The sequence below is a fragment of the Pipra filicauda genome, unplaced genomic scaffold (assembly GCF_003945595.2).
Source record: "Pipra filicauda isolate LSUMZ 115617 unplaced genomic scaffold, ASM394559v2 scaffold239_size1682155_pilon, whole genome shotgun sequence".
NCBI classification, from domain to species: domain Eukaryota; kingdom Metazoa; phylum Chordata; class Aves; order Passeriformes; family Pipridae; genus Pipra; species Pipra filicauda.
This window is the reverse complement of record NW_024104353.1, coordinates 295,488-308,512: the sequence shown is the minus strand read 5'-3', so window position 1 is coordinate 308,512 and position 13,025 is coordinate 295,488. Positions and strand designations below refer to the sequence as shown.

The 13,025-nt window shown below is 36.7% G+C and overlaps 1 protein-coding gene across 3 annotated transcripts in view; it reads right to left on the bottom strand.

Annotated features, from left to right (window-relative positions):
• FMR1 (FMRP translational regulator 1) overlaps positions 1 to 13,025 on the bottom strand; it is a 29,918-nt gene that overhangs the window by 6,737 nt on the left and 10,156 nt on the right. For all 3 annotated transcript variants that reach the window (XM_027716429.2, XM_027716428.2, XM_027716430.2), the window contains exons 4-12: positions 12,783 to 12,854; positions 12,362 to 12,510; positions 11,252 to 11,345; positions 11,027 to 11,143; positions 7,405 to 7,575; positions 7,204 to 7,282; positions 6,192 to 6,301; positions 3,158 to 3,244; positions 201 to 396 (exon numbers count right to left, since the gene is read on the bottom strand). In XM_027716429.2, coding sequence (XP_027572230.1) covers positions 201 to 396; positions 3,158 to 3,244; positions 6,192 to 6,301; positions 7,204 to 7,282; positions 7,405 to 7,575; positions 11,027 to 11,143; positions 11,252 to 11,345; positions 12,362 to 12,510; positions 12,783 to 12,854 — 1,075 coding nt within the window. The remainder of the gene's footprint in view (positions 1 to 200; positions 397 to 3,157; positions 3,245 to 6,191; positions 6,302 to 7,203; positions 7,283 to 7,404; positions 7,576 to 11,026; positions 11,144 to 11,251; positions 11,346 to 12,361; positions 12,511 to 12,782; positions 12,855 to 13,025) is intronic.

Here is a 13,025-nt window from a genome sequence, read left to right as displayed (position 1 = left end):
TGCATAAGTGTAGATTACAGGAGAGCACTACACTTCTGAGTTTTCTACAGCATAAAGCCTTATTTAATCTTCAAATACTAATACTCAATATTAACTGCATTTCTGTTGTAACAGCTCTGTTCCCTAGTCCAGTCTTTTTCATGAAATCAAGAGAGCAGTAGGCTACTCTGAAAACTTTAAGTGCCCTTCTAGTCACCTACCTGAAGCATAGCCTGGCCCACGCCTGCTGTGCCCCCGGTTTCTGTAAGGCCGACTCCCTCGGCCGAGCCCGGGCCCGTCGTCGGTCATGTACCCCTTCTCCTTGTCCGTGCGGTTGGGGGGTGGCCTGGAAGTAGCTCCAATCTGCCGAAGCTGCTCATCAATTTGCAATCTTTCCAAACGCAGCTGGTCCACTTCCTACACAAACACAAGCACAGCAAGTCATGTGGAACCACTGTTTAATCATCTGAGTGTTCTCAGGAAGAAAGAGCACTTCAGTATTGCAACTAATCATCTACTTATACTCAAACAGTAACTCAGCTTTGAGAATAAATTGTTTACCAAAAGGACTTTCTAATCTGTTTGCTACCAATACAATTCTCCCAGTGGCACACTTTACAAATTTAGGTTTGTTTAAAACACATATCGAGAAAAAGCACTCAGATCCCAACACAAGCTTCTTACGGCGTAGCACACAACAAATATCAAAGTTATTAAACAATTATGATGTAAGAGCATTGTTTCATAGAAAGGGATAGTGGTTACCCTGCTGTTAAATCCTATGTAATGATGCTGAACGCTGCCAGGGATGTGAGGAAGCATAAAAGCACAGAGAGCAAAGTGCTGTAACTCTGGCATAGAGGCAGCCAGCGCACAGCATTCTCACCATATATAACTGGGTAAAAGAGATAACAGTAACACAATCATGGAGCACCCTTGCCAGTTTGACATGTTGTCTAGCTAACATCAAAACCACCTTTTTTTTTTAAATTGGGGAGAAAGCTATTGATAGGAGTTTCATTGTGATACCAGGACCTCTGCAGCTCCCACTGACTTGTGCATATCACCCCTTACTCCTCCTCCCCAAGGTGTTCCCTAACCTGATCTTTCTTTCAGAAGACTTAAGTGTTCATTGCTCCAGACTTTTTCACTGGTACAGGGGCCTGGACAAATCTTACAAATAAAAAACCCCTAACTTAGGATGACATTCAGTACCTCATCCTTTTCCTTTGTGAGCAAGTTCTCTACTCCATCCAGCAGCAGGCCCGCTTTGTCTGTAGTGTTCCTTTTGCTGCCAATAAACTCGTAAAGGGCCTGTCTCCCTTCACATCCCTTGCCATATTCAACTCCAGATGGACTTGCTTTTCCAAACTCATCCCTGCAGACTCAGACTGTGCCTTTATAGTCCTCATTAGTTACCTGCCCTTGTATGTTTGTTTTTTATCTCTGAATTTTGCCACAAGTTCCTTTTTGGTCCCTGCAGGCCTCCTGATACTTTTGTGTGATCACCTGCATATCAAGGTGGCATATTCTTGAGCTCAGAGAAGGTGATGCTTAAAAGTATCAGCCAGCTCTTCTGAACCTGTTTTCCTTCCAGGAATGCATTTTATGGGATTCTTCCAAGCAGATTCCTGAAAAGGCCGAAATCCACTTTCCTGAAGTCTGAGGCTGTGGATCCTGCTATTAGATATTTTCCTTCCTCTCAAGATCCCAAAACTTCACTACAAACAGCCACTCCAAACAGGTCTGCTTTCTTCTTTTAATAGAGAAATTAACTACTCTGAGCTGATACAGCACATTTGATGTTGATGCCTTATTATGAATCTTTTACAAAAAGTTTCCTTAATAACCTTTGCCTGGAGTCTCTTCCACTTCTTGTCAGTGAACTGGAGGGCATTATTCTGAACTGTAAGGCAACAGGCCACTAAGATGATAACATTTTTTGTGTATATGTTAAATGGGATGCAAAGATCAAGATAAAACCTCCAAGAGAAGAATCTATCTAGTAGTCATCACACAGACTGATGAACACTCTCGTGTGACCTTCTGTTCAGGAAGGTTGGGTAGCACTAAGACAAAGTGACCCTAATTGACAATGAACTGATGAATCTAAAACAGAACTGCTGGGCTGTTAAACACTTTCCACTCCCATGTCAGTACCCATTTATGTACTTACTCAAATGCAAGTACCCATTTTAGGTGTCCATAGAAGTTTAAACCAGAAATATCTTCTGAAATAATAATGAGCATACAAGAAAGGAGCTTGGTATTTGGTACTAGTTTTCATCTGGTCCTTATCTGCCTTTACCATGTGACAGCTGCAGAGCTCTCTATCTCTGCTCCAGAACACTAATAAAAGCAGGATTAGAAGGAAAAGTGACTGAGTAGGTAAGGGAACAAAAGTAACTTTTAATTCCAGCTTCTCTGATACCTGTACTGAGAAGTTTAACTAGGTATAGAAATTTTAGCATTCTACAAGACTCACTGACAGCTCCTGCACAGACTGGACATGTATCAAATCTTGAACGGTCTGAAGGTTTCAAAAGAGACACAAGATTATGTTTAATTAAATGAACTCAAAGCTGTCCCTCCTGTCAGCATGTGGCCCTGACACCAAGGCTTGGGCACCTGGCCATAACCACCATAGGCGAAAGGAACTATAGGCAATAAGGTGGGATATTTTTTGCTCCCTATACAACAGGCATCAAGCACTGCAAACTGCTGGGGAAGTCATGGAGCCAAGAGGCAAACATAACATATGAAGCTGAGTTGCCTACAAAACATACTCAAGTATGAAATGTCAATCCACTACAGAAAAAGCAGTTTAGGGATTTTGCATGAAATGCCCACAGTCTATAAGATCCTGCCTAGAACACTGCTTTGCAGCTCCATGAGGGACTGGCTATTCCTCATATATAAACTTGGCAGTACTTTTGAGAAAGATTATTTTCTTATTTATCTGTAATTTGCATTCTGAAAAAAAGCTTTTTTCATCCTACCTTTCAGATAAATTATTCTTTTAATAAAACGTTTTGTTTTTAGATGGAAAACTTGTTATAAACCCAATTTTTCAACAGCCTCAGAGCCCAAACAGACTTTAGTTATCACATTGCTACCATCTTAAGCATTGACAGAAAAAAAAAAAAAATCAGTGGTAAAGCAGCATAGTTTTCCTCACCTTTAAATAATTAAGATGATAATCCAGAAGAACAGTTGCATTAGTGATGCTATCCTTGGTTCCCACAAACACAAATGGCACCATGCCCTAAAACACAGTAACAGGAGTCCTATGGTTATTGATTAGGCATCGAATTGTGAAGAGAACCCAACATATTACTGTAAAATTTGAAAACAAGTCTTACAACACAGATAAGCATAAATTAAAAGGTAAATCAGAGAACAGTTTATTTAAATTCTGATACTGATTAGATCATGTAGTCTGACTCCCTTTAGGCAAAGAGCTTTTTTACACAAGGAAATTTAGACCATTTGCATCACAATGCCAACTTTTATTTTTCTGAAGAAGTGAAAAAAAGTCAATTTAAAACACTCCATGTTTCCTCCCTTCAAAATTAATACCACCTTTGCTGATCACATCTATACTCTCACACCAGGTCCTTTCAGTCTACCTTCAATCTTTTAAAAAAGTGAATCAAATTAACATCATGTCATGAAACAGAACTCGATCCTTCTTGAGGATCTCTACATTTGTGAAAGGCAAACCAAAACATATTCAAGAAAGAGTAAGTACTTCAGGTAACAATTTCTAACTTACATTTCTTTCACCTTCCAAACATGTTAAACAATTCAACAAACAGACAGAAAATGTAAAGCTGGAAATTTAGTGTCTGAAATGATGATATTTGGAGATAAAACACTTAAAGATTAACTTAGGCAACCCAAGCAGGACTGCATTCCAAAGGAAAGTTTTCTGCAGAAGTGAAATGATTTGAGACACAACTGTTTTAAGAAATAACAACAGCATGATATGCCAAGGTTCCCCAAGAGTGGCAAGTCTGTAATTTTGTCTCAGCTTTTTAGGTCTTGTTTGTTTTTCTCCCTCCCCTCCTTTCTTTTACATACAAAAGACTTAATATGCAGATGTGTGAGGTCTAATGTAAGTAACAAGAAAAAAATAATATATACACAGTCCTCTAGTCCTAAGAAACCTCAATACTAACTTTCATACTCATTAGAAGTCCTTTAGCCACAGGCATCGTTGACTGAAATCTTTTATTGTCTGGGGTATTTTAGTTTCATAAATATTTAATACAATCTGATAAAGAACAGTGAAATTTCTACTAAACTGGCTTTAACTAGCTCACAGTATCAATTATTAAAAGATCACAAGTCAAATGATTTAAAGAGGCATTTAAGGAAAATGTTTGCTGTTGCTTTTAGCAGTGGATTAAAGGTATAGCAATGCCAGCTATTAAGAATATGAGTTGGTAACCATGTCAAACAATTTGAGCCATATAAAAGCATCAAAGTACTTATTTATTGAACCTTATTTTTGTCTTCAAAGCAAAAGTACCAATCTTCAGCTTGGCTGCAGTGGTGAATACTGAACAGACCTTATATGCATAATAAATTTAGAGATAAAAGTAATATATATTACTATCTCAAACAATACCTATCTCATTTTAAAAATATGAAAAACTTAAAGATCCTGTTATAAAATTATGAGATACATAAAACTGTACCTGAAATTAATGGGCAGTATTCTAACATCTCAGTCACATTAAAAAAACCCCAATGCTGTATTAAAATTTAACTGAACTACTGTTCTACTACAAGAAGGGCTCCAATATCCAAGTTCACACATGGGGAGATTATGTGTATTTCTTAGTTGAAATAAACCTACATTCAACTTACAGCAACTAACTCTTACCTGCCAAGATGTGATGCCAGGTTTCTGCCTTGCTCCTGGTATGACACAACTAACACACGAGGCAGTGCAAGCAATGCCAGTGTTAGAAATGTCATTACCAGGTAAAACAGAAGTATGAATGCAGAGCTTGGCAGGTAAAAAAAAAAGCTTTCAAGATAATCTTTAAAAGCTACATTTTGTATAGAAAAAGGTAAGCAAATAAGCCTTTTCAAGTCAGAAGACAAAAAAGAAAGCCTGACATACTAATTGCAGCCATGAGTATTTGCTCTTTTACCCTTCTGTGAATCTACTGCCTGCAGCAAGAGCAGCAGCCTCTTGCTTATTAAACTAGTTCTATTTTATGATGTAGGAATTCATACATCTTTTCAGGTAGATGTAAAACTAGTGAAATAGTAAAAACCCCTCATTTAATTGCTTAGTCACCCTTTACAGAAAGATGGAAATTGGATTGTGAGTCCTCAGTAACAGATTCACAGTGATAAACAAAGGATGAACTACTCAAGCAAGAACATAAGGGCTCCAGAAACACATTCCATATCTTATCCAATGTAGCACAGGTTCTTAACTGCTACCTGTTTAGATTTTGAGGTAAACTAAAGGCAGTTCAGTTTTCTTTAAGCACATTTCACATTTGAAATTGCAGGGAATCTTTCCTTGCATTGAGATGTTAAAACCTTCGTGCTTTGAGGTTTTTTTTGCAAACCTGCAACTTTGCCCCTCGATGCAGCCCCACATAAAAGTGCCTCAAATTAAAAAGTTCAGGACGTCATTAACTCCCTTTACAGGCTGAGAGCCTTCCTGGGTAAACCTGGATTTTCACATTGTTCATGCTTGTTTTTCTTTAGGTTACAATTTACAGGTTATTGTGAACCTAGGTAATATTTTTAAAAAAAAAAATTTTAAGAAAAAGCACAAGCTTTTCATTACAACATAAATTACTAAAAAAAAAATTAAACCAGGTAAAAACATAAGAGATCAAACACAAAGTAGATTAGTGAATGAAAACAAGTTTCAGATATGTTGATTTACAGCCTAGCACATGCTGGAAAATGTGTCATTGCTTCCAACAGGAGTAAGATAAAATCTCTAAGAAGGTACATCACCAAAAATCTTCAAGACCCATTTTTTTCTAACACAGATAAGCCAAATTTACATAAAAACGCCTCTCAGCATTAATAGTATAAGATGGACTCTATCAGAAAACACACTTTAATCAAAACTTTATCTTACCACTATGAAGATACAAGGAAGAATTTAATTTATCACTGGGTAGAATACAACCAATTAATACATAGAGAAATCCTAATAACTGAAAACATACCTCTTCTTGTGGAATATTTTTATCATTTTCAGCCTCGATTCTCACTCTTACAACGCCAGATTTGTCCACTATCTCTTGAATCAGTTTTCCATTTTTTCCTATTACTTTTCCTACAGAAAGAACATACAGAGCATTCCACTTTTAGGGTTTCCTCCCAATCCTCAGAGTATTGCTGTACTCTAATTAGACAAGAGTATTTAAGTATCAGTGCAAGACCTTGTCCAAAATGACTTAAATCCTCTACAACACAGGTTTAGTTAATGAGCCATAAACCAAAATGTTTATGTAAGCTTGGGGTGTTAACTTGTCACATGTATTGATTACAGAAATATTCACTATCTTGCAGCTTATTTGGCTTTGCTTTGGTTGGTTTAAAATAACCTCAGTGATTTACAAACATTGCTGTTTGCATACCCAACCAAAGCCAAAGAATCCTTTTACAATGCCCTAGCACTTGTTGTAACTATTTTTTGTGTAGAGCACAAAGTAAAACTTAGTTCATTTACAAAATTTTAGTTGATGGAAGTTTTCTGACACAGCCAAAGATACCATATGAGCCAGATGTAAAATTCTCTTCTCTGAAACTGAGCTTTGCAGAGATATTTGACAGTAGTTTATAATTCACTAAAAAATCAAAGATAAAAATGGAAATAAATTGTACTCCAATGGCAGTAATGCACACATTTATCTTACGAAGCAGACGTTCCAGTCTGAGACAAAGAAAATGAAAACTTTAGTTCTTTCCAACCTCAGCAAAACAACTTGCTGTCTGAAAAATGGCAGGAAAGCTAAGCAGCTTGGGAAGTAATGAGGAAAGGCCACACCCTTCAATCACAGCTTTCAAGAAAAGCTTAGAGTGATGCCAAAGATGTTTTCCGTGTATGACAAAAATTAATATCCAGAAACTATTCTACCTTGTATTTAAACATCAGCACGCTGCTTCTAGTTTAAGGCAGTTCTCAGAAGGCATTTTCCCTTCCTATCATGTAGTTAGCTTCCAGAATTGACATACCTACTAAATTTCTTGGAACTTGTATAACATCTTCAGCAAATTCAAGGTAACTTCTTGCCTTTTTCACCGCATCTTGATCCTAAAATAGACACATGTATGAGAGGAATAAGATTCATTTTCCCCAGGTTTTTTGTTTTCCTTGTTTGTTTCTTTCTTTGTTTATTTTGGGTATTTTCTGAAAGGCTAAAGAAGGGAACTTACCTCTCCATAAATATGGAATGTACAAGTATCTTCATCAAGGTCAATGGCAGTCACTCCAGGGACTTTTCTGGCTTGCTGAATATTAGCACCATGAGTGCCAATGGCCAAACCCATCAGGTCTTCACGTACAACAAACTGTTCGTGGAACCGTGATGCAAGTTGCCTAGAACTCTGAAGAACAACAGAATGCCAGCTCACTTTGATTGTTAGTACACTGGAGAGACACACCAACAAATTTTGAGCCCATTTTTCAGTCAGGTATTTAGCCTGCTTTTTATTCCATCAATCCTTTTAATGCATTCTTCAAAACCACTGAAGAGTCTCCTTCAGAAGTCTTTTAAATATTAACGTAAGGTTGGCCTCTAGCTGTGTTGACACCTCTGTATTTTGAATTACCCTTTAATAGCTACAGCTATCAGGTGTTACTAGGTAAGACAGCATTCATGTAAGGTAGTAAAATAAGTGCTGTGTTGTTTAGCAAAGCAAACTTTATGATTTTTGATTAAAAAAAGCACCCATTTCAACAGGTGGCAGGAGACAGCAAGAACTCAATCACTAACACAAAAGTTCTACAGAAAACAGAACAACTGTACATATCTACTGCACTTAAAAAAAGTAAAATAAAGAATCCATGCCTATATATGATAAGACAAAAATTAAGGTATAACTGCAATTATATCTTTATATTGAATATTGTAAGTTGCCTGAATTCAGAGAACAAAAACTTTAGAATTTCATCCAGGAATCACATTTCCACAAAGACAGAAGGGTCAGCCTGAGAACTCACAAGCGTGAGCATAACAGAACACAAGAACAATAGTTTAATGCATTGAGGGAAGATAGAGAATTTCCAACTGTGATAATCTATTAAGGAAAGAGTGGTTTGCAAGGAAGAAAAAAGATAAAACCCAAAATATATAATCCTATACACGTCCCTGCATCACAATCAAAGCTATAACTACTGTGAAGACATACACAAGCACACTTTAAATTAGCACTGTAACCTCAGCAATATGAGACCCTACAGAGGTTGAGAAAACACCAAGAGGTGCCCACAGCAAGTCCTATTCTCTCCCAACTCAACTGGTTCTGCTTTCTGACCTGCTCCTGTTAAAGCTGATGATAAATATCCAGTGCTAAACCACTGTCACAAAGAACTGGCTATAGGAAGTAGTGGTGTAAGTATCTGAGTGTCATGAAATACTTCATATACTCAGAGCTCTATCAAGCACTTTAGTAATTACATTACAGACAAATTGTAAAGCTAAACTTATTTTAAATGCTCAGAGTTCTACATTCTAACAGATAATCCAAATGCTGATTTACTAGCTGACATCTGTTACAGACAGTCAAATGAGAGTAGAGAACAGGATGATCGAGACAAGGATCAGTTGTTAACACAACTGTCTATGATACATAAAAAAGATGAAACTGCATCATCACTGGGGACCTTGGTTATGACAGTCAGAGCATAGTTATAGTGCTTGCACTAAAAATATCATTAGCTTTTCTGTAAGTGATGTATTACAAGGTGTTTTATTTAAACATCGGAAATTCTGTATTCTAGTTTCTTCCAACACATTAATAAGAAAAAAACCTGTGCATATAGCATATTAATACTTATACAGCAGCCATGACTGAATTCTATTTAGATATAATGAAATACAAACCAGAATGCAGAACACTTTTAAATTCAGGCTTTTTAGCATGTGAAAAAAACCCCAAACCAAACAACAAAAAGAACTAAGTCAGACTCACTGGGAAAGAATGTAAACAAAAAGTAATCAGTTATTTTACTTGATGCTCTAAAAGCCACATTTGAGAATTAGAGCTGTGCAAGTCAAGAAGCCAATATGCAGAAAAAAGGTACAACAGAAAAAGATCACCAATGGAACAAAAGGAGCTGGTCTAGTGATAATGACTCAGAAAGCAGGAAAGGTAAAACAGCCAGAAGAAAAAAAGTGGCAGACTTTTAATGTTCAGTGAGTACGAGACACAGAAAAAGGTCTACTAGATGGAAACAGTGAACTGTTATTAATAATGCAGTAAAGCCCAAAGTGTTCACTAAATATTTTTTCTGCAGATGGACATGTGCAGTCTGTTGTTATGTCTGTGTCTCAGTAGAAATCACGACTATGATTTCTACTATCTGAAGCTTTTCTTTTCAGCTTTGGATGGAATTAGTTTTATATTTATTCTATCTACAAGAAACACAAATGCCAAAATGAAAAAATATCAGCCAACTTTTGTCACGCGCATTTTAACTGTATATATTTGTCTCACAACCTTCATTCAAGCACTGCTTAGGTAGAAGCTGAAGTTCAATAATGGTTTTCTAGTGAGAACCAAATAGAGTTCGAGACCTTCACAGCAGCAGAAAGGTTCAGTGTTACAATGACAAAAAGAATTCAAGATTAGTTTGGGAAAGGAATCAATGACAACAGTTGTTGGTGCATGCACTTGTGGGGGCATGTAAAGAGAATTAGCTCTAAAGAGGCTGTTGTTCTTCCCACCTCCAAAATAATACTTTGCACTTCAAGAGGTAAACTGCCCACACAATTGTCAGTTCTGCAGGAAGATAAAGAAGAATGATTACTGAAGAGCTACAGTGGGGTGCTCAATAAGCAATTTTTCCAATGAGGAAAAAGTGGACCTTTCCCGGTATTAAGAAAAATCAAGACCCAAACAAACTTGGATTATAGCTCTGAAACACAGAAATCAGGAGACTAAGAAGAGGACCACAGAACTGAGAACTTCTTGTAACAGTGAGTACACTCACTGGATACAAGAGGCCTGAACTACTACATGACATCCCACTTCACACTAAAACCAAACAGATGTAACCCTGAGGATGGAGGGGGGGATGAAACCTGGGTCTGCAGTAACACTGCTGCTGTACACCCATATAAAACTGAATTACAGTAGTTTGAGTGGTACCTCTGGTTCTTGAAAGTGAATCTAAAAAGTTTTTAGAAATGTTATTTTATCTGATTTGTAGATAGGAGAAAAATCATAAAGAAATGTTAATTCTGATGTATAAAGAACCCCTTATTTCCTAGCCTACTCTTTTTTTTTTTAACCCATGGACAAGTATGACTCAAGCTTCTTGCCAGTCAACACCCACTCTCCAGTCACAGGAATATCAGAAGCTGTATCTGCTGTAGATTACTTCCTAACATTTTATCTATAGATGAACCTACCCCTTCGTACACTCTACCAACACCAGTCTCACTATGTTATTTTGCTAGATCCAGTTCTAGTCCACGTCACTACTATGACATATTCACTATCTATTTTTAAAGCTATCAAATAGGTGGCACTACTCATGCAATCATGGCTAATTATTTTCTGCTTCAAACTATGAAAAAAATGTATGTGTACATGTGCCTATGCACTTGTATTTACCCCCCCCAAAATCCTGCTGATAAAAACGAGCCTTTGCAAGAACAGACCCCATAACTGTCAATGTCTGTTGGATGACATCTCCACCTGCCTTTTGTTTCACACCTCCAGTCTTACCATTATTTCACCCCAGTGCAAGTCCTGCCAGCTAAGAAACGCATGAAGGTTTTGTTTATCATCTGTTTTACTCCAATTACTTCAGGGAAAACAACCAACATACCTCCAGCTGTTTGCTGGCTTCTTCATTTCTCAGTATCAGGGATAACTTGGTACGAAGACTTCGAAAGTGCATATCAATCAGCATGTTTGCCCGCTTTGTTGTTACGTCGTTGATTGACTAAATTAGTAATAAAGAAAACAGTAATTAGTAATAAAGCAAAGTGGGTTACTTACGAACTCTTGAAAGAAACCACTGCCAATGGTACAGTAAGATATTTGTACTTACCAAAATAATAAGCTGGTGGTTTTCAGAATCATATGTTACAGAAAAAGCTCCAACTGCCTTTTTGAAATCCTTATGTGCAGATTCTTTGGCACACCTAGGAATAAAAATGCTACAGAGTTAAAAATAATAACCACTGCATTTTTGGTTAACAGCCAAAAAGATTAATTCCTTAACACAAAGAATGTAAATAAAGATTCTCCAAGCTCTCCCTTTTAGTGCAGGTGCTATTTCATTCTTTATTATTTATTTTACTCATTGTTCTTTCATTTGTTTTCATGTGAGTAGGATTCGAAATATTTCAGAAGTCCCCTGTACGTACATCTATGAAATGACAAGTTAAACAAAACTACATTAAAAAGCTACAGTCATTACAATCAGCAAGACCAAGATTTCAAACACATCATGAACCAATAGAACATGTGATTTCATTGTAACCACTGCAGCATTCTTGTGCTCATCTCATGCTGCATTTGGCTTCTCCTGGCCTCCTCTGTCCACTTGCTACTTTGTGGACTTGTGTACTACAACACCAACTGCAGAAATGTTTAGTCTAACCTGAATTTATAGTTCATTCCACACTGAAGCAATAACATGCATCTCAAAAAAAGCAGAAAGTGATCTGAAGGTAAACAAGGGGAGTCAATATTAATCTGACTTTCAGAGCTATATCTACATGAGAACAGCATGTCCACCTTCTAGGAGAAAACTAGCTGTTCTGTATCATACTCTGGGAGGTTTAATTACTGTACAGCTATTCCCAGAGCCATCAACAAATAACAAAAGTTGACATTAATTTGACATGGACAACAAAAGTTCACATTAATCTGTGTATATCACTGAACAGCTGTAAGAATAAAAATCTTAACTTATACCACACACAAACCCTAAAACCTTGAAGAAAGCATTTCCTCCTCCAAGACTAAATTGTAATTTAAAAAATTATCTATTTCTCAAGTATAACCATGTCAACATTTGTATTTTCTATATTCTTACATGAAAATTTAAAAAAACTACTTTGGAGCGGTGAAAAGCATCTTTATTCCTTCTTGTCTCAGGTTCCAAATGTTACCCACATTTTGAAAAAAGTTATAAAGAAACATTTGTACTCACATTTGCCTTAAATCTTCGGGAACTGCCAGTTTGATTTTATGAAAAGTATCTTTTGTTGCGGGTTTATTGGGGTTCACAGATCTCAAGCGCTCAATTGTGACGATTTCGTTGTATGTAGCATCACAGGCTGCATATTCTATTACGTAGAACTGATATAAAAATAATAAAATCATCCAAGCCACACATTTTATAACAAGAGTGAGCACTATGCTATTAAGGAAAAGGTACTTTTGTTAACTGCACAAGTCAAAGTTGACTTTTCAGGTTGAGGTTAATGGTAATTGCAACTGTCCCAATCTCTGATGGGAGATGAAGAGAGATTAGTTAAAAACACCATGCACATCAATATATAAATAGAAAACAATGGGAAAATAAAGTATAAATAAATATAAAATATATATGTATATATGCATATTCCTACCTCACCCTTTATCATTCTCACTTTAGCCAACCACCAACAGCAGGGTTCTTTTTCATTTGCCCTGGAATAAACCTAAACAAAATACATACATTACATTCTTAAAAGACATCACAAAAGCTGACACTAATATGATCAGGAACTCTACAGGAACAAAATCCAGTAAAATGTATTAGTACATAAAGTACACAGTACATTAGTACAGAAAGTCTCTAAGCACCACACAGCAAACAGGTAACAGCTGAC